The sequence below is a fragment of the Lissotriton vulgaris genome, chromosome 2_1 (genome assembly GCF_964263255.1).
Source record: "Lissotriton vulgaris chromosome 2_1, aLisVul1.2, whole genome shotgun sequence".
Lineage (NCBI taxonomy): Eukaryota > Metazoa > Chordata > Amphibia > Caudata > Salamandridae > Lissotriton > Lissotriton vulgaris.
The window spans coordinates 464,082,088-464,108,828 of record NC_141687.1 but is presented as its reverse complement, the minus strand read 5'-3'; the positions used below and the strand labels follow the sequence as shown (position 1 = coordinate 464,108,828).

The 26,741-nt window shown below is 44.9% G+C and overlaps 1 protein-coding gene across 1 annotated transcript in view; it reads right to left on the bottom strand.

Moving 5' to 3' along the window:
* HIBCH (3-hydroxyisobutyryl-CoA hydrolase) overlaps positions 1 to 26,741 on the bottom strand; it is a 1,142,718-nt gene that overhangs the window by 373,770 nt on the left and 742,207 nt on the right. The window contains exon 8 of the mRNA XM_086955371.1: positions 13,522 to 13,667. Coding sequence (XP_086811497.1) covers positions 13,522 to 13,667 — 146 coding nt within the window. The remainder of the gene's footprint in view (positions 1 to 13,521; positions 13,668 to 26,741) is intronic.

Sequence of the window (26,741 nt, the reverse complement as noted above, 5' to 3'; positions counted from 1 at the left end):
GCTTGTGCTGAATTATCATGTGTTTTTTTTGCAATGTAGAGAAAAGTGGCCTTTTTAGCTTTGAAGATTAATAGAATGTGTTTCTCTCTTCCCAGTTCATCCCTTGCAATCTAAATTCACTATTCCTGTCTTAAAAGACTTTGGCTTGTTGCATATTTTGATAAACATGTTTAGTTTAAAACACCTCTTTTTATAATGTGTGAAATAATAATGCACCAAACACTACACATGGGGCTAAATGCTTTTTACATGAAAAGCTATCTAAAACACTAAAGCATGTTGCTGTGTGCGCTGTATTAACTGCGTGTGCTTTAAAAATTTACACTAAAGCATAAAAACGCTATGTTGCACATTGCACATTTATTTTGCATGTTGTCATAAATAATAGAAAAGCTGCTTGAAACTAATAGCTTGTCTAGGTAAACATTTATAAGGGGTATTAGTATGGAGTTGGGAAACATAATGGGCTGATTTACATGAAATTAATATTCTCTTTGTGTTTGCTTTGTTTTTGGGCCTAAGAGAGCATGGTTGCCTGTGAATCCATCAAGGCTATGACTTGCAGATCTGTTTGACTCAAATCACGAAGAAATCAAGGCCTCTTTGTACTTTGAAACATTCTTGTGATTGTGCCAATGTCCCAGTTAGATAAAGTATCCGTCCTGACTGCGCTGTGAAAGGAAGGAAGGAGGAATTAAAATGAAACATTTTTCCTAGTAAAAGTTGCAAACATATAAAATGTATTAAATCATTTGTGCTTCTTTTGTTAAAACTGGTATGCTCTAGAATTTTCAATGAGTCAGTAAGGTTAGACCTCATGCCATCATGACTGACCAATCACATACAAGTTTTCCTGAAGATGAAACATTTTTGTGTAGACTGCCAAGAATTAGAGTATAAATAATGACCTCTCTGGAGGCGTGGCTGGCTGTTTGCTCATAGGGCTTTTTGCGGTAAATTAGAGTAGCATGAGGTTTTGGTATTTAGAAATTACCAGAAGAAATTTACCGCTCCATCATCACCGCCATGGTGGCATCCCGCATGTATTGCATTGCGGCGGGCGGTGCTATAAGCAGCACCTGCAACAATGCAATATATGCATGTTCTGCATTGCCATGCACAACGGGACAGGCACCGCGCGGTGCCTGCCACCTTGTCCATGCCATGGTTGGAGGGTCCCGGGACGATTGCCTACCAGTGGAAAAGTAGTGGACGGTCTTTCCGTGCACCGCGGTACCCCCCATCATGCTAATGTGGCGGGGGTAAAAGGCCGTCCGGTGGGTTGTGTTGGCGGCCGGATCGTCACTGAGGCGATCCGCCCGCCATGCTAATGGGCCCCTAAGTGTGTCTCATGAGCCTCTGCAGCTTTCTCTGACAGCTCAGAGTGTTCTGCTAATAACCTTTTTACACTTACATGAAAGGTAATGGTGGCTGTTAATTTCAATCTTCATTATGGACCAGATTCACATGTGCAGGCAGGCAACTTTCAATCAATCAGGATTCCTATAAAGGGCAACTACTCACCCATAAGGGTCTCAATGTGCTGAGTGGGTGCGGGTGTGGACTGCAGTTCAGTCAAAGAGCCAGGTCTTGAGGTCTTTCCTAATTGCAGCAGTGATGGTGATTGTCTGAGGTACAGAGGCAGGAAGTTCCAGGTTTTTGCAGCAAGGTAATAGAAGGATCTTCCTCCAGTTGTGGTCTTGCGGATCCATGGAATGGTGGCCAGGGACAGTTGGGCGCAGTGGAGATGTCTGGTGGGAGTGTAGAAGGAGAGGCAGAGGTTGAGGTATGCAGGTCCGGCATTGTGGAGGACTTTCTTGACGTGTGTGAGGAGCTTGAAGGCAATTCTTTTGTTGATAAGTAACCAGTGAAAGTCTCAGGTGGCTGGTGATGTGGCTACGGCAAAGGATGGTCAGGATGAGTCTGGCGGAGGTGTTTTGGATGTTCTGCAGTTTCTTTTAGAGTTTCTGGGTAATGCTGGCATAGAGCGCATTGCCATAGTCCAGTATGCTGTTGACAAGTGCATGGGTGACCATTTTCATGGACTCGAAGGGGATCCATTTGAAGATCATATGAAGCTGGCAGTGTATGTGGAAGGAGGAGAAAAAAACGGCATTAATATGGCAGTGCACAGAGTGAGGAATCCAGAAAGAAGGCATGGTTTTGTACGTGTTCCATGGTGGTTTCAAGAACTTTGGTCCCAGGCGTAGGGTGTGGAGCCCAGGGTGAGGACTTTGGTCTTGTCTGAGTTGAAGCTTGAGGCAGCTGTCCTTCATCCAGGTGCCAACTGCCTTCATCCCATTGTGGAAACTGCTCTTGGCAGCAGTGAGTTTATCTGTGAGGGAGAGAATTAGCTGGTTGTCCCCGGCTTAGGAGCTTCTGACAATAGAGGCAGATGGGGCCATGTTGATGTTGAAGAGGGTGGGGCTTAGGGAGAATCCCTGAGGCACTCCACAGCTGATCTTAGTGGGTTCTAAGTTGAACGGTGGAAGTCTGACTGTGTTTGGGTGATGAGGAAGGAGCTGACCTTTTCTAGGGCTTTGTCGTGGGTGCTGGTGTCATGGAGTCTAATGCAGAAGGTCTGGTGGGAGACGGTGTTAAAGGCGGCTGAGAGGTCCAGGAGGATGAGGGCAGCAGTTTCACTTCGGTCAAGGACGATGCAGATATCTTCGGTAGCAGCAAGGAGAACGGTCTCGGTGCTGTGGTTGCTTCTGAAACCCGATTGGCAGAGGTCCAGGATGTGGTTTGGTTCGATGAACTTGGAGAGTTGGGCATTGATGGTTTTCTCAATGACTTTTGCTGGGAAGGGGAGCAGAGAGATGGGTCTGTAGTTCTTGAGATCCGTCGGGTCAGCAGAGGGTTTCTTCAGCAGGGGGTTGATCTCTGTGTGCTTCCAGTCTTCCGGGAAGGTGGCAGACTCAATGGAGCAGTTGATGGTGTGGCAGAGTTCAGATGTGATGGCGGTGCCGGCTCTATTTTAGATGTGGTGTGGGCAAGGGTCCAATGGGCCTGCAGAGTGGTTGCTCTTCATGATCCAGAGGGTGTCGTCAGAGGTGATGGTGGTCCAGTTGGTTAAGGTCTGCTGGGGTCTGGAGCCATTGGATGCTCTGGTTGCGGGTTGGGTGGGTGGGTCTCTTTGAGCTTGCAAGGTTATCGCAGAGGTCTTGAGAGGAAGGAAATGTCTGATCTCCTAGTGCTGGTTTGGGCAAATTCGTTGACCATGGCAAAGAGTTCTTTGCTGTTGTGTGTGTTGATGTTGATGTGATCCTAAATTACTGCTTAATCTGTTTTTCCGATGAGGTGGTGGAGTGCGTGGACAGCGGTTTTCAAGGCTGCGTGGCCTGCCATGATGTTGCTGCCGCTTTTCTTGAGCTGTCTGCAAGCGCGCCTGGACTCTTGGAGGGTGGGGGGGATCCAGCTAGCTTTCTTGGAGGGCTGCTTGCCTGAGGGTTTCCTGAGGGGAGCCAGTGTGTTGGTGCAGTCAGTGATCCAGTGGTGGAGGTTGCATGCTGAGGTGTTGGGGTCTATGGATGTCATTGGTGGGGGTTTGCTGAGGGAGGTGGTGAGCTGGTCTTCAGTGACCTTGTTCCAGCTTCTGCGAGGATCGCGGTGGGGGTGGTGGTGTACGGTGGGTTTGGTAAAGGAGAAGTGGACGCAGTGGGGTCAGTCCAGTGTGGCTGATGGACATGTTGTTGCAGAAGATGGGGTTGAGCGTGTGTCCTGCTGAGTGGGTTGACATTGTGACCAGTTATTTGTGTCCGATGTTGGCGAGTTTCTCCAAAAGGGATGTGGTGTTGTGGTCGTCGAGGTTGTCCAGGTGTAAATTGATGTCGCCGAGAAAGATGTAGTCCGTTGAGGCGAGAGAGTAGTGAGCAAAGAAGTTGGCTATGGCTTTGCTGAAGGTAGGGCGGGGTCCAGGAGGTCTGTAAAGGAGAGTGCCGTTGAGGGTGGCGTTCGGGTTGGTGTGGATCTGGAACTGTAGGTGCTCCATGTTGAGTGAGTGGTCTTCGGAGCTGGTTGTGAGGCAGAGGGTGTTTATGTGTACAATGGAGATGCCTGCGCCCGGTCGGTTGATGCAGCCCTTGTTGATGGTTTTATAGCTGTCGGGGACGGCGGTTGCTATCTCCGGGGCTGAGGGGGGGTTCATCCAGGTTTATGTAAAGAATGTAACATGGGGAGAGATGGAGTTGAGCTGGTCCCGTTCTCCACGGCGTGTCAGTTAAGGGAGCGAGTAATGATTTGGATGCATCTGAGGTGATCAGACTTGGTCCTTGAGGGTCCTGCAGTTGGTCGGTCTGATGTGCAGAGACAGGCGAAGGTGGAGTTGCAACAGGTGAACCAGCCTTAGGTGTTCTTCAGCAACACAAGCTGGCAGGCGGTGGAACGTCCAGTGTTAAGGGCATGAAGGGTGCTAGAGTTGTAGCAGTGGATGGTTCGAGGACCAGAGTCTGAGGCGCTGGGCATGGTCCAGGCACGGACTGGGACAGACAGGTTTGCCTTTGCAGCAGCATGCCCACAGCGTGGCTGCACAGCGGCCGCCATTGGGTAGTGTTGGGGAGGGATGGACAGCTAGGAGGCAAGAAGCATTAAAATGGCAATGGAGTGGGGCGGGCCGCGGGGACGAGCAGAGGCAAGGGCACTGAAAAGGAAAAAAGGTGCAAAAGAAGGAGAAAGAAGACGTGAAGAAAAGCAATAACATATTAGAAAAGCAATATATAGGTAAAAAAAGAAAGTGAAAAAGAGCAGAGGAGCAAAAAGGCAGAAAGCAGAAAAACAGAGGCTAGAGAGCAGCAGCAGAGAACAGATGCTCCCCACTGGACCACCAGGGATCAGGACCTTGAACCCAGGACCTGGAAGGGTCCCAGGGCAACAGCTATCAGGTGAAGCTGTTTAATGAGAAGGTCAGTAAGATCACTCCCTTCAATGTGCAGTGGCGGCCATTAAGTAATGTTGGGGAGGGCTGGACAGCTGGGAGGCGAAAAGCAGGAAAATGTCGCTGGAGGTGGCTGTGAGGGACGAGCAGCGGCAAGGGAACGGAACGGGAAAAAAGGTGCCAAAAGAGGACAAATAAGATAAGTGAAAAAATGCAATAATAGATTAGAAAAGCAATAAATAGATAACCAAGCATTTGCAATGCAATAGGTCTCGCCTTTATGACCTTATATGTATTTAGCTATGCAGCACATTAGTCTGGGTGCTAAAGCACCTACTGTTCTTTAACACGGAGGGAAAGTAAGCACCAAACTGCGAGTCAGGTGAAAATATAAGATTTGAAATAAATATTATTGTCTACTGGTGCTTGTGGAAGACACTTTCTATGGACTGGAATCTAGAAAATGCTAAAGTGATTCTGGTATTTTACTGACCTTTGCTGGTCGTTTTCTATACACAAAGTTAAATAGGGGCAGTTGCCAGAAAAATAAAAAAGAGAAAGTCCCTCAGCAGAAAGCCATTCTGATATTTTAATGACCTCTACTGGTCGTTTTCTATCAAGACAGTTCAATAGAGGCAGTTGAACAAGCAGAAAACAATTATGGTGTTTACTGACCTCTACTGGTCTTTTTCTATGAAGACAGTTAAATAGTGGCAGTTGAACAGTAAAAAAGTCCCTAAGCGAAAGCGGACAAGTCCTAGGGCTGATCTCTAGAGCTCACAAAGTACATACACTTATAAATATATACTAAAGTATATATAAGAGGTGGACGAGTAACAAACCGGCACCAGAAACTCCCGGGTAAGGAGCATGGGGCATGGAGGTCCAGCGCCAACTACAATTGGGATTGTTAAGCTAGTTTGGTGCAGTGTAGTCTCTACTAGCGGAAACTTTTTCACACGCTGAAACTCTGTTTAGACATTGTAACAACAGGTCTTTGCAGATGTACGAGGCACTATTTGAAGCGATGATCACTCTAACACATGCAAGCAGTTTGAGGTGTGAGTGAGCAGTCGAGTCGAGCTGCGGCCAGGAGACCAGGAGACCACAGGGCCGAGTAGCGGCGAGCTGCAGAGGCCGAGCAGAGGAGATTCACGGCAGTGGCGGCGTTCATGACATACCGCGCTCGTGCAATACTGCTCGTGCGATACCGTGTATACCGCAGTGCCACAGTACCGCAGTGCCTCTGAGTCCCGGTATTGGTCCCGGTATTGGTCCTGCCCGTCGGCCCCCGCGACCTCTGAAAGCTCTCGGAGCGGACGGCTCCGGTGCAGGCAAGAGAGAGGTAGAGGGCGGGAGAGGAGGGGCTGAGGAAGTAATCGCCTGCCACGGTTTAGCTGGCCGCCCCTTGCCACCTCTCCGTCTATCCCCGTCTGGAAAAAGCTCGACCCATGGAGAGCAGCAGAAAAGCAGGAGAGTGAGCTGAGCTGAGGAGTGAGTCGACCTACGGACTTACGGAGCTCAGCAGTAGACTCCAGAGACTTATCAGTAGCTGCGGAGTGTGAAAACGAGGCCTGGCAGCAGCATACTAGCAGACCTGCCCTTCCCTGTACAGGAGTGGCGGAAGCGGAGCAGAGAGGGTGAGTCTTGATCTGCGAGTGCCAAGGTCCTTAGGCGCTCCCCCCTCCGGATCAGATCATAAAGGGAAAGGGCAAGGGAAAGAGCAATTGAATAAGGCGGAATAGAAGGAATTGAAATACACATAGGAGGTGAAGAGACAATTTGAGCTTGACTATATTGATTGTGTACTCTTGTCAAGCCGACTGCATAGGACCTAAGGCCCTCCGCTATCAGTCTCCGACGGCAGTTGCTTTATACCTCCTGTAATAGCCCTTCTTTTCCCACAGCCGAGTGATTTACACGACTGCTTGCTTCATTCTGTGCTGTGCTGACATTGGCAACGATTGGGAGCAGCCTGGTGATAGTGGCACCAGCGATATTAGCACTGGAGCAGGCATCCCCAATAAATTGAGTTAATGGAGCTGGTGGTGGCGTAATTTAGCGGTGTGTTTTCCCGTACCAACAGGACCTTTGCCTGGCGTTTTGCACGTATCCTACAGGAGCCACGAGGGGAGATTCCTTGCAGTGGCAGCGCCCTGAGTGAGAGCGGCGCTGCCTGGACCATTGCTGCTGTTGCCGGGGGACTGCAAGTCCCAAGACTCCCTCTGTTTCCCTACACCTGGCCCGGACCAACGGCACGCCCCCAGCCCCAGGCGCGATATTACTAGTCCATCACCACCGCGGCGGGGGAGCGCGCGGGAGCGTCCCGGGAGAAGCCCGGGCAAAGGGCGGGCCCTCTGAGGCCCTCAGAGACCGCAGGAGACCGGACCGGGCCACCCCCCTGACATTTACCATTCCCGGCTTTCCTAAGGTATTCAACCCCTCTGTTGTGAACTTATACAGTAAATAGTGGGTAACAGGCCCGATGGAGGTCAAAAGTAAAAGTAGGGTGGCGGTCAAAAAAACACCTATGCACACTCGCTCAACTACAAGAAAACAAATTTTGGCGCCAACCCCTTTACCCACCCTAACCGCAATTGATAGGATGCTGCAACAAACAATTGGTGTTGTTGTGAACGCTATTGAAAGTACGGAAAGAAGATTATCATTACCAGCGAGTATGTGTTTAATAAATCAAACGTCACAAACTATTAACACACATGTTACCGTTCCAAATGAAACAACAATATCACATGATTCACTTCTATTGGAATCGTTTGCAGGTTTGCCAAGGTATGACTTAATTCAACCTGATGTACCACAGCTTTTAGGACCCACTGTTCCTTGTACTAGAGAGTGTAGACTGTCTATAACACCTGACCTGTCAGCCAGCATATCACCACAGCCCCTAATACCTAGTGTTGTGACTGTAACTAATGGGGATTTGGATGGTTGTGCTACTAATCCTGTCATTCCAACCGTACAAATCAGTGAAATCAGTCTGTTAAGTAGCGAAACTGACTGTGAGCCTGTACCCTTTAAAAGGAAATTAACCCAAAGTCGAAAAAGGTTAATAATAAATAAACAGACTAAAACACATAGAAGAAAAAAGAAGAGGGCCATACAAACTCTTGAAACCAATGAAAGTGAAGGTGAGATACAGCAGAACAGTGGAGGGAGACATGTAAAAGATATAAAATTACTGGAAATGCAAACTTTAAACAAAGCCGAGGCAGTCAAAGAATGTCTCGAGAAAATGGTAAAAACCTACATCGCACCAGTGATGGAATCTTTAGAAATCCTAAGTAAAAAAATAGAAAACCTAGAGAAACTGGGAATAGCTAACTTGGATGTCCTAGAACAACTGGGTTCACAAATTAGACCTCATTCAAATAATGTAAATTCTGGGAACCAGAGTAATAGTAAATCAAGTGCAGTAAATCGTACTCCTAGTGTGCCCATTGTGAAGGGAAACCCGGTACCCTCTACAAGTGGAAGGCAGAGGCCAATAACCATCACTCCCAAGGTAGTACATGGGCAAAAAGTAGATGGGGGCCAAAGAAACATCAATGAACCTGCCACCACCTACAAGAGCCTACCTGTACCGAGGCCCCATATTAATAATGTCATCCCAGCCACTATTAATCTGCCACCTGATTGCAGACCATTTGTAGCGATACTCGCGAATGTCCCCAAGCTGTTGCCTAACCAATTTGAAAATCAAGAAACCTTGAAAAATAAGACCCTGTATTGGTTGGTGAAAAATTGTGGGTTCCCAATGCGAGGCGCGGATGAGATTATAACTACACAGAGGGTAGGTTGGGTAGGGCCAAATAAAAAGGAGATAGACGGGGACTGCATAATTATAAATTTCAGGACTACAGAATGGGCGAGAGATTCGATTTTACATGCACCTATGCCATCGAATCATGAATATAACATCACACTGTTCCCACTGGATTATTTTTATAGGAACCAGGCAGTAAGACAAATCACTACACATAACTTCCAGCATCCAAGAGCGGCTTTTATCAAATACCCTAATGTTGTACCTATTTGTCCCCCCCTACTGCCTAACCTGTATGACAACTTCTTGGTCCCAACCTCTAATAGATTCCAGTTGCTCAGCTCACTTGAGGAGAATGACTGACTGTGCGATCCATCCTTGACCCTGAGTTCTGGAAGTTCTGTAACAGGTGATGCATTAACCTTAGAGAAAGAGCTGGGTGATGAAAGCTGTGCAAATAATATAACTGAGTCACAATTAATTTCATCAAATACTGTGCTATGTATAGGTAATGTTGTAGACAATGAACCAACTGTAACAAATGATAATGCTATTGTTACCCCGATTGCAAGCTTTGAAGCTTCACTCTTGACTAATCACTCTGAAAGTATAGGAACTAGTAATGCTGATTCTCTTGTATTTAACAGCTGGAATATAGCCGGAATTGCCTCTAAATTATGTACCCCATTTTGGGATGACTTCATCATATGTGGTTATGACATTATTTGTTTACAAGAGACATGGCATACAGGACTAATAGAAGTTGAAGGTTACACCTCCTACAAAGTGGCAGCAGTAGCTTCCAAAGCTGGTAGAGCTAAGGGAGGCCTACTGACTTTGGTTTCAACTAAATTGACAGAATTTATTCTTGGGGAACACTCTATAGCTTGTCAGCATGCGTCTATATTGCGCCTAAAACATAGTCATGGTAGGGATCTAATTATTGTAAATTTTTATAATAATATTGTGGGCCCTAAACGTGATATGATTGTTCCCGATGTTGAACGTGCTATTGAAGCTGCAATCACTCTCTCCAAGAACAATTTTGTAATTCTGTGGGCAGGTGACTTTAACATCCAAGCCTGCAGATATGCCCGGAAGGGGATATGTGGTCACCGCGAGGATTATGTAGGGGGTGACAGTGTTTATGTTAATCATTTCCCACACAGTAACTATGGCAGCGCACTGAACAATTTAATAGCCAAGTTCAACTTGGAATTGCTTGATTGTACAAAAAACAAAAATTATGAAATTTGTCCAACTTTTAGGGGGAGAGATGCCCATTCCAATATTGACCATATTTTGGTGTCCAGCGGCTTAATTTTTACTAATGTTTGGGTAATAGAGCAGCCTGTGAGCGATCACAACAGCATCTCTGTGGAGCTAATGGGCTGGGGTCAAAAAACGGTTGTGAACGGTAAAGCTGTCCATGGGATCTCCGCTGAGAGACCTAATGGTACGAGAATTAAATGGATTAAAATTGACCCTAACATACTAACAAAGGATATTATTTGTAAATGTACCAGAGAGGTTGAATACTGCCTTGCACCTAATGTGATAGCGCCCGATGTCCTCTCCAATTTTATGAAAATTACATGCACAGTTGAAAATTCCCTGTTAAAAAGAAACAGAAGGGTTAAAAGAAACAAAACTGTGTGGTTTGAGAAACATTGTGCCGAGACTCTGAAAAGATTAAAAAGTGTACTTAATGCTAAACCTAGAAATAAAGAAAGAGTCAGAGAAGAACGTATTAATTATAAACTGGCCCTGTCAACCAGGAAAATGGAGCTACAGGACGAGGCCTGGAATAAACTTGATATGGCCGCTGTAACTAAAAACCATAAACTCTTTTGGGAAACGATAAATGGCCCATTCTTAAAGAATGAAAACATTCCTGAGGTCAGTTCCCATGTCAGCTGTCTTGCATGGATTGCACATTTCTCTGAGATTTTTAATTCTGATCTTAAATCTGATGGGTCTATTTTATGTTTTAATTGGAAGAAAATGCAGTTGTTTTTAACTTTAAATGAAGTGACAGACGCAATCATAAATAGTAACGGTGGTAAAGCACCCGGGCCCGATGGGGTACCCATGGACTTTTATAAACATGAAATAACATTATGGGCCCCAATCCTAACTCGTTACTTTAATGCTGCGGTGGAAGATAATTTACCACTGACATGGGGCCAATCAATTATTATACCCCTTTATAAAAAAGGATCCAGGTCAGAGGCAAGGAATTATCGTCCAATCTCTCTTTTGGACTCGACAGTTAAAATCCTTAGTCGAGTCCTATTAGTGAGATTGGAAGCCTGGGCCGAGGAGAATAACATTCTGTCCCCAGTGCAGTATGGGTTTCGTAGGGGATTAGGAACAATGGAGCAGTGCGTGAACCTGGAACTCATAGTTGGCAAGTATACCAAAGCTAAATCTGGTAATCTTTATTTATGCTTTGCCGACTTGAGTTCCGCGTTCGATCTGGTGGAACACGCACTGCTCTGGCCCATACTACTAGCAATGGGCGCCCCCACTGAAATTATCCATCTGCTAGCTCGCTTGTATAGTAATTTATCAAGCAAAGTAAGGTTTGGAATAGATGGAGAGTGTACCCCTTTCTTTGAAGTTAAGCGAGGCATCCGTCAAGGATGCGTACTTGCCCCTTTACTATTTTCACTTTTTATTAACCATGTGGATACATTTCTGAAATTGATTAATGCAGATGCTCCAACTATAAATGGTAACCCCGTCCCAGTCCTCTTATATGCGGACGACGCGGTCCTCCTCTCTAGGACACATAATGGACTGCAACAACTAATTGATCAATTCCATATTTTTATTAAGAGTAGGAATTTGAAAATTAATAAAGGGAAAACGGTTACCATGGTTTGTGGTAAGAAACCTAGAAAACACAAACCCTTTTTTTTTTAGAAGGAGAGAAACTAGAACCTGTTAATAGTTTCTGCTATTTAGGCATCACCTTTTCGGGAAATGGGAAATGGATTAATGAACAAAACAGTGTCCTTTTCAAAATGGCCCGGAATACAAACTGTATATTTAGATTTGCCGCTAAACTAGGGGATCGCAGAATTCGTGAAATGCTAACCCTTTTTAATGCTAGATGCATTTCCTCAGCTATATATGGAGCTGGAGTATGGGGGTATGATGTACAGTGTGCCAAATCTATCCAGGTGAGGGAGAATGTGTTTTTAAAAAGATTAATTAGTGCTCCAGTCATGGCTTCAACGGAGCTAATACATAAGGAACTTGATATGTACTATATCAATGATCTAATTGCCCTTCGTCCTCTATCCTTATGGCGCTCAATATGGGCAAAGGAGGAAACCAAGTTTACGCAGGACGTAATAACAGATTGTATCAAACTTGATCGCCGATCAAACATCCCCTGGCTGAAGCATATACATCATTGGTATAAAACATTATATGGACTGGACATTTATAATGAACTAATAATGGACCCTATTTTATCAAAGCGGGAGCTGAAGGTTTCGTTTATGAAATTTACAGAAGAGACTAGGATGGAAAAATATACCAAACAGAGTACATTCAATCTTTACCAACAATATAATATTAATGTAGGCTTCCAATCTTATTTTGTAATAGTTAGTATTCCCTCCCATCGATTTGTTTTAACCCGCCTCCGCCTAGGAATTGTGCATCACCTTGTGGCTTTCCCTGTGCCTAAAAAACCTGGAACTTGTGTATGCCCGTGTGATGGCAAATCAAAACAGAGCACGTGTCACTTTATGTTGACTTGTACTTTTTATACTTTTTTAAGGAAATATTATTTGAAACCCATCTTTTTAAAATACAATACGCATCATCTACAAACAGCAATGACACTAGTGTTTAACCTAGAGTCCCCAGATGTATGCTTTTATGTGGCTACTTATATTTTAAAATGTATCTCTGCAAGAAAATCAATTATTATATGAATTTCTTCAGCTGCTAAATGTACTATGCACTTTAAATTGATGCTGCTGAATTATGTATTTGTATTTTGCACACATATGTTTGTTGGACTAATTGCTGCTACTGTATTAGATTTATCGTAGGATTGGCTTATCACTTGCACTTTGTTTAATTTATCATTGTTTTTAATTAATAGACAGTCTAGGTGCTGCTAATTGCATATGCACTTTAGAATTGCCAATTTGCACATATACTAATATAGAGACAATATTTAGCACTTTAAATTGCATATTTGCACATAATTATAGGTCGCAGGATTGTTAAAATCTTAGCCAAACTTGAATGACCTAATGACTATGCACTATTGATACTGTTAAATGTTTCTACTATGAGCGCTACTGTGTAAGATTGTTTTTGTGATAGCTTAATTTAGTATTGGGTTAAATTTCCTTTTATGTGTATGTTGCTATATGGTTGTATTTCTTTACAAACCGAATAAAGCACCTTTGAATTGAATTATATAAGAGGTCTTGATTGCTTGATAGAGCAGAGGAACAAAAGGCAGAAAAACAAAGGGGAGAGAGCAGCAGCAGAGCAGAAATGCTCCCCACTGAACCACCAGGAATCAGGGCCTCGACTCGGGTCCTGGTAGGGTCCAGGGGCAACAGCTACCAGGCGGATCGGTGAGGTAAGGGAAGCAATTTACTAACAAGTAACCATTGTTACTGCGCAAGGGTGTAGGCAACAACATTTAATAAGTGCTTTTGAGACATAATGGGCAGGTAGGCAAACATCCCTGAAAATGCAAAACGCTTGAGAAATAAATCCTTTGGCAAAATGTCAGTACAAGTGGGAACTTGAATTAACATCTCTGTGGTTTGAGCGTTGTACTACCCAGATTAATGTGAAAGGCATCAATGTACAAATATACCTTTTCAGATTCCACAAAGTGAGTTGCAACTCCTGCTTTTTGCACATCTTTTCCCTTCAATCGAAAGCCGGTAAGTGCAAGATAACAGCCAATGTGTCCTGAAAGTCTCGGTAAGAAGTATCCACCTCCCACATCAGGAAATAAACCTGTATTTAAATACAATCATGAGAATGCACTTAAGTATTAGCTATCAAAGATGGCCTAGATTAGTATAGTAACAGCATAGAGAATGGCATATTTAAGTAAACAATAATATAAAAAAAGTTTGACAAGACATTAATGTAGGCAAAAGGTTGTAAACACATGAATGAAGAAGCAATGCACTTTTTAGCACTTCTCCAATTTGCAACTGATTTTGAATCTAGTAGGCTGAAAGCAAAAAACAATATTTCATCAAATGAGCTACAAAGTCAACCATTCCATTCACAGACACTCTGACCCACCTGGAACCCACACTGCACAAATACTTTGGTCAAGATCATCACCAAATTCGTAAACGGTCGTTGAAAGAAAGGCGTCCCTATTGGGCTTTGCTGCATTTAAGGGATGGATAATCTTCTTGGGGGGTTAGGTTGAGGGAGGGAGTCCTTAAAATTGTGGCTATAGGTTACTAATGGTAATGCTTAAACTCATCAGCTAATGATGCACATTGTATAATCGCCCTGTACTAAATTCTATCCCAGGCGTGCTTTCCTAGTACACATCAGTACACTGGAATTCAATACATTGCAGCAGTTATTAGGAAGTCATTACAATGCAGGCAAATGTTGCTACATTTATATTGGGGGCATTCCATCACACTGGACATTACTTATCTCTCTCTTTATATACATATATATATATGCTGCTCTCCACCTAAACCTGGTAAGTACCCAGAGTTCTCAGCTTTTTTTTATGTGTGTGCTAAGTATTTAAAATAGAAATATCATCTCCCGCTCGCTCTCTCTCTCTCTCTCTCTCTATATATATATTATGGCTGAGATACCCGCCACCCCCTCTCAACACAATCCCCAAGGATGGGAAACCGGAAACAGTTCTGAAGTTTTTGGAGACGGGAGGGAGTGACCCTCCCGGGCCGTATTTATTAAAATATGAAACAAAATTAAAACATTAAAATAAACAGTTTCATATTATGTACAATTTCATTACCACATTGCGATGTTTGGCTAACCTTAACATATCCTCTAGTACAAAGGTTCTCCTAGCCGAACTAACATCCTACCAACATTTACTTAACTTTTGAAATTGTACATCCTAACGTTTAAGGGCCAACGGCAAGGTCGTAACCGGTGTCAAGATCCCTAACCCAGACATATCCCCCTCACTTGTGAGGGGCGGCACGGAGGCTTACCTCAAGTGCAACTACCAATTTCCCTTGACTTGACGGGGGCCCCAATAAAACTCGACGCCACTTAAAGGTCGTACGAGGACTCGTGTGAGGTATCTAGAAGGTAGCGTAGACCCCCCCCCAAACCCCACACAACTTACCACATCTGCCGTCGCAGACGTACTGGCCCCGGGAAATTCCCCAGGAGGGGGCTGTAACCCCTCCTACCCATGAAGGGGCCTTGACCGCCTTCCCTTTCCTTTCGGCGACCCATCCTTAGAAGGGACCGCCTCCCCGTTGAGGGGCCAATGGCCACCTCCCCCGAGCGCCCCCATCCGTAATGGGTGACGCCCACTCATAGGGATCTTCCAATTAGTGCTCACCGATCATGACCTTACCGCCCGACCAAAATAAATACGACAATGATACTAAAGAACTAAAGATTAAATATAACAGACAGTAGCAACAACAACTTTATTCAAAGCATGCCTACTGATGAACCCTAAAGCAGAATTACTTTATTTGCAAAACATAACACAAAACGATCATTCTTTATTGCATACTCAAAATCTTCACGATAATACCGCAACCTGTAAACGAAAAACAGAATCATCAAACAAACTTTATTTAAAACCACTCGCTGTCTTCAGGGGCTGGTGGGTGGGTCAAAATTGGCTCTTCGTTCCGTCTCGAGCTCACGTGCAGCGAGGAGGTGCAGCTTCAGAGCACAGGAACAAGAGGATGCTTTCCGGTCTTGTTCCTCCTTTTATCCGTCTTCAGGGCGGGCGTAAACCCGCCCCTGCCTGCCCCAAGGGCGTGGCCAGCCGCGTCAGTGTCTAGGCCAACCCACTCTAGGGCGGGAAAAGGCGCGCCCCGGCTACGCCGCTTCGGGCATACCAGCCGAGACTCGCCTCCCGCCCAAGATGGCTTCCCGGGGGGATCGTGGTACTCTGCCATACGTTCGGGGGGACCGATTGGTCGCCCCTTGCCATATGGCTGAGATACCCGCCACCCCCTCTCAACACAATCCCCAAGGATGGGAAACCGGAAACAGTTCTGAAGTTTTTGGAGACGGGAGGGAGTGACCCTCCCGGGCCGTATTTATTAAAATATGAAACAAAATTAAAACATTAAAATAAACAGTTTCATATTATGTACAATTTCATTACCACATTGCGATGTTTGGCTAACCTTAACATATCCTCTAGTACAAAGGTTCTCCTAGCCGAACTAACATCCTACCAACATTTACTTAACTTTTGAAATTGTACATCCTAACGTTTAAGGGCCAACGGCAAGGTCGTAACCGGTGTCAAGATCCCTAACCCAGACATATCCCCCTCACTTGTGAGGGGCGGCACGGAGGCTTACCTCAAGTGCAACTACCAATTTCCCTTGACTTGACGGGGGCCCCAATAAAACTCGACGCCACTTAAAGGTCGTACGAGGACTCGTGTGAGGTATCTAGAAGGTAGCGTAGACCCCCCCCCCAAACCCCACACAACTTACCACATCTGCCGTCGCAGACGTACTGGCCCCGGGAAATTCCCCAGGAGGGGGCTGTAACCCCTCCTACCCATGAAGGGGCCTTGACCGCCTTCCCTTTCCTTTCGGCGACCCATCCTTAGAAGGGACCGCCTCCCCGTTGAGGGGCCAATGGCCACCTCCCCCGAGCGCCCCCATCCGTAATGGGTGACGCCCACTCATAGGGATCTTCCAATTAGTGCTCACCGATCATGACCTTACCGCCACAGGTCCGGATAGTTGACCGGCTATCCGGACCCCCCACCAAACTCCTACCTAAAGGTCATGTTTAACGTCTTCAGCCAAGCTATGAAGTCTCCTATGAGTAACTCATTCCCCATCCGAGACAAATGAATACCATCCCCCACGTACATACTGTCATCCTTAATACATCCATGCGCGATAGAATGCAGTGCATTGGAACGGAACAACCTACTTATTTTGTTATTAATTTTTCTCACAGAGTGATTTAAAGCAGAAACCGAAAAAGCCCCCCGCCACACCTTCCGTGGGATCATATGGGACCATGCAATCGTGCACCCTGGAACTCTCCTCGCTAACCAACTTACAGTGGAAAGCATCGCTTCCAGGAGAAGTCGTCTACCAGTGGTGACCAAATCATTACCCCCAAGATGTACTATGACTACAGACGGCGGTGACCTCGTCCGCCCTAGCAAACCCTCGAAAAATGATTGGAACTGGTCAATACAGAGACCGCCCTTTCCGTAGAAGGACACCCTGTACCCGTATTCCCCAGCCACGTGCACCATGTCACCTGCCTTGAATACGTCCGCGGCACGCCTCACGTATGAGTGGCCCACGACCCACACCTCCTTTTTAACAGCCGGTGATGTCTGACCGCTGGCCCGGTGTTGGGTCGACTGCATAGTCCGCCCCGCCTCGTAGGCTTGCGTAACTGAAAACCAAACAAAAACAAGAAGCGTGAGTACATCATTACGGCTTCACAACATGTGCAAACGCACATACCTTTTATAACAATTGGAGGACCACCTCCCCACACGTTTAACTTGTTCCACATTCAGACCCCTGGCTGTCGCCTCTGTAGCAGCCCCTATCCGAAAGGAATGGGTCCCAAATTCACCCGGGTTCAAGCCCGCAGCTGTAATCGACATCGCAAGCACCCGCTGAAACTGAAACCTTGTCAGTGGGGTGGCGTCCGCGTGTCTCAACAAGGTGCCCCCCCCATGCTGCCACCCTTTGTGTTAAATAATCCTCTAAACACTTCACTGGGCACATGGACGACCCGGGAATCCTGCGTACAATTATGCATTCACCCATCCCACTCGGGTCGGTTTTGGACCTCACAAACGAGACAGTCATCGTCTCCCCTCTGATCTGAACGTGCTCTGCACACAGTCCTCCCGTCACATCCTGCTTGTTCCTTGCCACTAATTCGCTTACCCGCATCGCCCCGTGAAATGCCAGCGTAAAAGCGGCTCGGAATAACACTGCCTCAAACCTAGACGAACAAGTTGTAGGGAGTCTGGATAATAACTGGGCCAACCTATCCAAACCTATCGGGCGCCTCTCATCTACTCTGCGACCCTCAAGGCGTTGCCACCCACGTAGCGCTTTTTGCACAACGAAAGACGCTGTCGGGTCCTGGATCCCATGAGCCCTAGCAACAAAGGAAATGGCAGCCCGATGCCTCTGGGCCGTGGCCACCGTTTTCCCTGCCAGATGTAATGACATCAGAAAGTTCACAACCCCTTCCTCTTGGCACCAAAGCTCCTCACTAGCAGTCCCCAAAAAGGCTAAATAGGACCGGAACGCCCCTTCATATGCCTTCCTCGTCCTGGGTGCTAAACTCTCTCCCACGAGGTTACGAAGTTCGGGGCACCGAGAGACCAAAGAGCTTCGGGAAAGGGTGCCGGCTCCGGGTCCGCTGTGGGCAGAAAACCCCAGAAGGCCTGCATACGAAAACGAGAAAGGGCATCAGCCGCCTGGTTCATTACCCCAGGGACATGTCTTGCTTTGAACACCACATTCAGTTGCATACACAGTAATACGATTTCCTTAAGCAGCCTCAAAACCCATTAGCACCGAGCTGCCTGACTATTGATACACTCCACCACGGCCATATTGTCAGACCAAAATACCACAGAGTGATCTCTGAAACCTTCGGGCCACGTTCTCAGGGCCACGAAAATGGGGAAAAGTTCCAGGAAGGCAATGTTACTTGTCAGTCCACTGTTATGCCACCATGTCGGCCATTTTTGTGCAGACCATCGAGCACCGAAAATGGCACCAAAACCTACACTCCCTGCCGAATCTGTCCACAGCCCCAGCTCCTCAGAGGACACGGCTGGTTTATTCCAGACGACTCGACCATTGAAATCCGCCAGAAATGCCAACCAAATGCGCATGTCCTGGCGGACCTCGGCCGAGAGCCTCGTGCGATGATGGCCCTCCTTCAATCCGACCATGGCTTGAGCGATCGAACGGGAAAAGGGGCGGGCCATAGGTATAACTCTCAGGGCAAAATTCAACTGGCCCACTAACTGCTGTAACTGATGCAGCTTAACCTTAGCTTCACTCAAACACATTTGCAGGGATGCCCTGAACTTTAACACTTTATCACTTGGTAAACGAAAACAACCTTCTCCGGAGTCTAACTCGATCCCCAGAAACTCGAGGCAAGTCGAAGGACCCACCGTCTTACCTGGTGACAATGGCACGCCAAACTGATTCATTAAAACACAAAATGCAGCCAAAGCTTGTCCACATTCCGGATCCCCGGCTGCCCCCAGGAACAAAAAATCATCGAGATAATGCATCACATGTTGAAAACCCGTCTTCTTTGTGAAGACCCATTGAAGAAAACTACTGAATTTCTCGAAATAGGCACAAGAAATTGAGCATCCCATCGGCATACATCTATCCATATAATACTGACCCTGAAACATGAAACCCAGTAGACGCTGATCGTCTGGATGTACCGGGAGCAACCGGAACGCTGACTCGATATCAGATTTTGCCATCAGCGCCCCGGGCCCCAGGCGATTCAAAATGGCCACAGCCTCATCGAAAGATGCGTACCGCACCGAACACATTTCCGGGTCTATCGCCTCGTTTACGGAAAGACCACGTGGGGCTGACAAATTATGTATCAGCCGAAACTCACCCGGGTCCTTCTTGGGGACCACTCCTAAAGGCGAACAGACAAAGTTAGCCACCGGGGGTACACTAAACGGACCGGCGACTCGACCTCGAGTAACCTCCTTCCGGATCTTTTCCTGTACCACGGTCGTATGCTGCAAGACTGATATCTGATTTTTGCATTTTTCCACACCCTGAAAGTCCCCCACTGGGATGCGGAAACCATATGAAAACCCGTTCCGCAACACCCCAGCAGAAGCACGATCCGGGTATTCACTGAGCCAGGGAATCATTGCCAAGGTATCAATCGGGGTAGGTAAAGGTGCCCCTCGGACTATGTTAGACCTGTTTGGCACCTCCTCTACCCCCGTTATCACCCGTTTTGGCTCTGCACGTGGACTCAGGATGGGATGATTGCCCACACCCACTACATTCGTGTTTAAATTTGCACGATCCCTGGGGCCTAGTACATTTACTCCTGTTAAAATTCCAGCAAACCCCTTTTTTACCTGTATTACCGGTAGGCCTCGAGTGATTGTCGCTACCCGTAGCTGATCGAAAAGGCGTCCCCGCATACTGACGGGAGGATTCGCCCACATTACTCCCTACTAAAGGCACTTTCAACATACCAGTCTCCTTCATATTGGACCAAGACACAGAATCATAACAATCCCAAGTTAAGTTTTTATCATGTTCTTTTGCTTTTCTGAAAAGATTATCATAGCAAAACCAATGATTACCCTCGTGTGACACCGAATACCCCATGATCCTTGACTGATAACTCGGCAACTCCGGTAGCAATTCAGGCCTCCGTTCTCCCAAGATCGATGTGAAAATTCCCCAGGCCTTGCCCCAATTGCCAATGTTTTCATTAACCTTAAAGGCGGCCATCTTTGCGCGCCAAACACTCGGATGCATGAGATCCTTCTGACCTTTAACATGCTCCATCTCATAATGATCAGTAAGCAACGAGAAGATGTTTACATATTCCCCTGCCCATATCTTTTCTTTAATAGCTAAAGGAACATGCTGACCCAACCTCTCCCTTCGAGAGGGAGCCGACTCTTCCCTCGCAATCGGCAATGGCCGCTTACCTGAACTGGACGCTGTTTCTGCGACTAAAACCGTCCCCTGTGGCTTCTCTATGGCCGCAGCCGGCGTGGATACCTTTGCTGCTTCACGAGTTTCCCGCAGTTGCTTCATTAGCACCTGCGCATCGACAGCCGTGGTGCCCTTGCTACTTTTTCCCAACCACGCTGCTACTTGTGCTGCCAGCTCGGGCGGCATGTCTTCCCCGGACACTGGGGTGACCACCACGGGAATCGGATTCCCTTCTTCCGGCACAGGAGTGGGTGCTTCGAGCGGGGCACTGGGACCCGGGGTATCTCCCCCAGCTGCTCCTCTCCTGGGCCTCTTGCCTTTTCCTCCCGGGGCCGTTCCCTCCAAAGGACGTTTCGGGCCCCCTTCCTCGTTTTTATCCATCCGCCTCTTTAGGTCGGTCATCTCCTTCATGAGAACCCGCAGCATCTGTTCGGTAGTCATCCGCTTTCCCGCCTTCTTCGGCATTCTCCGACAGAGTATCTGTAAAACAAACGAGAAAGATTACAACGCTCAAAATTGGCTCTTCGTTCCGTCTCGAGCTCACGTGCAGCGAGGAGGTGCAGCTTCAGAGCACAGGAACAAGAGGATGCTTTCCGGTCTTGTTCCTCCTTTTATCCGTCTTCAGGGCGGGCGTAAACCCGCCCCTGCCTGCCCCAAGGGCGTGGCCAGCCGCGTCAGTGTCTAGGCCAACCCACTCTAGGGCGGGAAAAGGCGCGCCCCGGCTACGCCGCTTCGGGCATACCAGCCGAGACTCGCCTCCCGCCCAAGATGGCTTCCCGGGGGGATCGTGGTACTCTGCCATACGTTCGGGGGGACTGATTGGTCGCCCCTTGCCAATATCACTCCACACAAAGTTACCCCTGTAGAAATGCCACACAAAGAGAGCTTTAACTCCTTTATTCAGCAGGATGACAAACAGAAGCAGCTCACTCCTCATGTGCTGATGATACAAAAGCCTCTGCCCTTGATCACAGGCAACAATGTCTCGACTTCAACGAGGAACACTTAATAAAGTACCGTGTCCCACCCCAGTGGGCGTGGTCACAAGGCATCTTGGTCCCTGTAGTTCCTCTAATTAAACCCCAGTGGGTGTCATCGAACATTGTCAACAATTAAAAGTTAATCCCAAATGGGTCGCTCGATGAGGGGGAAGTTCTGCTTGTGCCGCCAATTTCACTCCCACAGAAATGGACTCTCTTTCCCATTCAGCGCAGGAAGTTCAGCGCTAGCGGTCAGCTCGACGAGCAGCGGGGCACTTCTGCGGCTGGGCCAGCCGCTTCAAATCACTCCACACAAAGTTACCCCTGTAGAAATGCCACACAAAGAAACCCACTTGTGATCAAGGGCAGAGGACTGCCCGAAACGCGTTTGGGTTTTGTATCATCAGCGCATGAGGAGTGAGCTGCTTCTGTTTGCCATCCTGCTGAATAAAGGAGTTAAAGCTCTCTTTGTGTGGCATTTCTACAGGGGTAACTTTATGTGGAGTGATATACATATGCCGGGAAAGGTGGGGCCAAAGGCTGACTTATAAATGCTTTTAAAAACAACAGCTTCCTCATATTGCACACAGCGTCTGAGGAAGTCGCAAGACAAAACGCGTCATGCTGGATGCAATAAAGAAGCTGAATTGAATCCCCAGTGTGCTCTGCGTGTCTTTTGAAATGGGACACTTTTGTGAGGAATATATATATATATATATATATATATATATATGCAAACCAAACTCTACCTCTCTGCCCAATTTGGTGTAATTCCTTTCAGCAGTTCAGGCTGTAGCCCGTCTTAAAGGTTCCTATGGAAAATTGCATGGGGAAAACACGTTTGGGACCCCCTTTTTTCTCGGGCCCCGCTTCACCAATCATCCCCAAACTTTCAGGGAAGGACTGAAGCAGAGCAGGCCATCTTTTTGGAGAATTTCGCAAAGATTTGTCGACCGGTGCCAAAGTTATTCCAAATAGAATGTTGCAGATATATATATATATATATATATATATATATATATATATATATATATATATATATATATATATATATATATATATATATATATATATATATATATATATATATATATATATATATATATATATATATATAAAAAATTCGGCCAGAACTGTAATTGGTAAAAAATATATATATATATATATATATATATATATATATATAATTTTTTACCAATTACAGTTCTGGCCGAATTTATAGATCATCAGTATTTTATGTACGATGGTTTGCATCATATTATAGACTTACTTTTATGTTTATAGCAGCTTGCCATAAATCGTAGATATTTATGCTGATATTAAGTAATTTAATTCTGGAAGTTTAATATTGTATCCCTTACTCAGTATTTACTATGGTATTTTATCTGTTTTTTACCCATAAATTGCTATAGTACTGGCTGGGTCTATATGTCATATTATGTTGTGTATATTGTGACTGGTTTTGCTCATTGTGTATAAAACGACCAGTGACTATATAGTATTTCACTTCTGTCTATTGGGAATCACATGACACATAGGGGTGGTATTTAAAAGATTATGGCAGCTGAAACGCTTTATGACTGGCTCAATGTGAGGAATAAAAATGGAATTTCGTCAAACCAAAGAGGAGTTTGTGCTTTTCTTCATTGCCTTGCAGAGGTTGGAGACGGCAAAGCTTTCATTTTTGAATATATATATATATATATATATATATATATATATATATATATATATATATATATGTGTGTGTGTGTGTGTGTGTGTGTGTGTGTGTGTGTGTGTGTATATGTCTGCATTAAGGGAAGAATAAAAGCACTTTTATAATCTACTTGCCGTGTGGTCCGCGTCCTGATTTTGAGCCGTTATGTATATATATATATATATAATATTATTTCTAATTTAAATACTTAGCAGACAAATAAAAAATCAGAGAACTCTGGGTACTTCCCAGGTCCAGGTTTAGGTGGAGAGCAGCTCCTGTTAGAGCACCATACAACACCAGCAACACTCTGAATCTACTCATCTCAAATGTCTATTTTTCTAGCAAAATTTTTAAGTATAGGATCAGCACAGTGCCATACACGCCTAGCTAGAAAGAGACAAAGTATTTTTCTATTTCTACAGCAAAGTCTTTAAGTATAGGATTAGCCTAAAGCATCCACCCGAGCTGAAAAATAAGAAAAGCCTTTTACCACTCAAGGCACAGTATTACAGATTTGTGCTGGTAAAATACCATCCAAGCAGCAAACCTGGAATGAATAAAGACAGCCCTTGGCACAGGTTTCAATATCATTATAGCTCTTCAAAGAGCTTTAACTTTATCCAGACCCAAGGGAGCACCCAGTAGAAGTCAAAACAATAGCCTTTCAGGCTTAGAGTGCCCCATAAATTATGCAAAAAAAGCAGAGAACTCTAGGTAGCTCCTAGTTTAGGTGGAGAGCAGCTCCTGCATAAAGCATCCTACAACACCAGCAACACTCTGAATCTACTAACCTCAAATGTCTGTTTTTCTAGCAAAGTTCTTAAGCATTGGTGATCTCAGTGCCATCCACACCGAGCTAGAAAGGGACAAATGATTTTGCCCTTTCTAAATAAAAGTCATTACGCATAGGATTAGCACGGTGTTATTCACGCCGAGCTGCAAAATTACATAATCCTTTTACCAGTCCCGGCACACTATTACAGCTGGGATTGGTAAAATATCATCCAACCCAAAGGGAATGAATAATAGCAACCCTTGACAGGTGTTTCGCTATTATTCTAGCTCTTCAGAGAGGTTTAGCTTTGTAAAGACTTTGTACAGATGCAAGGGAGCACCCACTATAAGTCAAAACAATACCCTTACCCAACAAAGTAACAACTTTCAAATGACAATTAAAAAACAGACTAAGAACGAAATGAAAGAAAATTCAACAAACTCCTGAGTAATGGAAAAAGTACTTTCGTTTCATCACGGGATTAAAAGGTTCACTTAAAGTGATAAATGAATAAATAGCTGCAGTCATGTAACGTACTAAATCAAGCATGCACTTAAAATTTAAAGCCTTTAAATGTAATCCTCCTTAATATTTTAATGGCTCACTTTGTTGGAACTGTTATGAGGTGAACAGCTTATCTCCTCACAGACCTGCGCCCTTTTCCAGCACATCTTTCAAAGGAGATGCTGCTTGACTTCTCTGCATCATGATCAACAGAAGACACAGACACTTCCATTTCACTAGCTCTACCTCATCTTTTATTAAGAATCACTCCAAGGCTTGCAACACTTAGCAAATGGAAGCCAAATACGATGGCTTCCTCTCAATTTCTTTATTTACCGACAGTAACCCAAAGTACACAATTACATTTGCAGTAAATCAGTCCAAATCTGCTTACATTGGTACAGTATTTACACCATATATATTGAAAAAACAGCACTTTCAAAGCACAGCGCATGGTAACATCTGGGATTCAAGACCCTCATTATGAGTAGCCTAATAATTCAGACTGGGCCGGTAACAGGAATTACAGCCTCCATTGAAATTACAAATTTTGCTCGAACACCATCACTTTGTAGAATTTCACCGGGAAATGTCTCCTCCTTCAAGCAGGTGAATTCTCCAGGTAGAATAGCCAGGAGTGAACATGCAAACCTTTCGGCAAGACTTGTTTTCCTATAGATTTTGCAAATCATTATAGTTAGGAAAGCTGACAGGCCATCAACAAATCTAAAAAAAAATGTAAACCCATGCCTGAAGGCAAAAATGTTTTTTTAATCTAAAAAATGTACACATTACCACAGTAATCCCTGGCACTGAAGGGAACTACTTTGAGTGTGGAAGTGCTCATTTTGAAAGGGCAGCATACCGTAAATCTCATTGTATTGTGCTGACGCATTGCCATTTGATGCATGCTGGAGTTGGTGGAAGTAAAATGCGAATGACACAATCACAGACTAATGGATAAGGTCTGGCTTAAAAACACCATATGTCACTTTGTTGTACATATTTTAAGTGCAATCAAAAGGTTTTGGTTACCTAAAAAAAAGTCAGTTGGTCGTTTTAGCCTCTTGTCTTTGAGAAAGAAGGCAAGACAGAAAACTGTCAAGTAGAAAGGGAAAAAAGAAAAAAGGGAAGTAAGAAGGGTAGAAAGGAAGGAAGGGAAGAAAGAAAGTTAGAAATAATTTTAGAAAAAGGAAGGGAGGCAAAAAGGAAGGATGGAAGGAAGGCAAAAAAGAAGGATGGGAGGAAAATATAAGAAAGGAAGGTAGACAAGCAAGGAAGACAAAGTAGGAAAGAAAGATGAAGCATTAAGGAAGGAAAGAAGGAAGAAATCAAGAATGAAGGATAGAAAGAAAAAACAAGAAGCAGTAAAGAAAGAAGGAAAAAAGGCAAAAGGAAGAAAATGAGATAAAAAGAAAGAAGGAAAGAAAGAAGAAAAGAAAGAAGGAAAGAAGGCAAAAAGAAAAAACTAGAAAAGAAAAAGGAAAGAAGTCAAAAAGAAATAAAGAAGACGCAAACGAAGGAAGGAAAAATGGAAGATGGCAAAAAAAGAAGAAAAGAAAAGGCATAAATGTAAGAAAGAAAAGAATGCACAAAGATGAAAAGAATGAAGGAAACAACATAAAAGGAAAAACGGCAAAAGAAAAAGGAAATAAAGCAAAAAAAATTTAAAGTAAAAGGCAAAAACAAAGACGGCAAAAATTAAGAAAGGAAAAAAGAAGGAAAAAAAGAAAGAAAAAGGAAAGAAGGGAAATTAAACAACATAGTAAAACAGAAAGGACAAAAGAAAAAGGAAACAGCAAAAAAGTGAGAGAAGGATAAAAAGAAGGAATGACCGAATGCAGGCAAGAAAGAAAAAGGATGGAAAGAAGTCAAAAAAGATTGAAAGGAAAGAAAAAACAAAACGATGAAAAGAAAAAAGAAAGGCGATAGAAAGAAACAAAGAAACAAGGGAAGAAAGACGAAAAAAATAGGGAAAATGAATAAAGAAGGAAAGAAGGCAACGGATAAGGAAAGAAAGCAAAAAAGAAAGAAAGCACGAAAGAAGGGAGAAAAGAAAGAAAGGAAGGTAAGAAGAGAAAAATAAAGATGTCAACAAGGAAAGAAAGAAAGCAAAAAAGAAAGAAGAAAAGGAGGCAAAGCAGTAAGAATGGTGAGAATAAAAGAAGGTAATAAGGAAAGAAGACC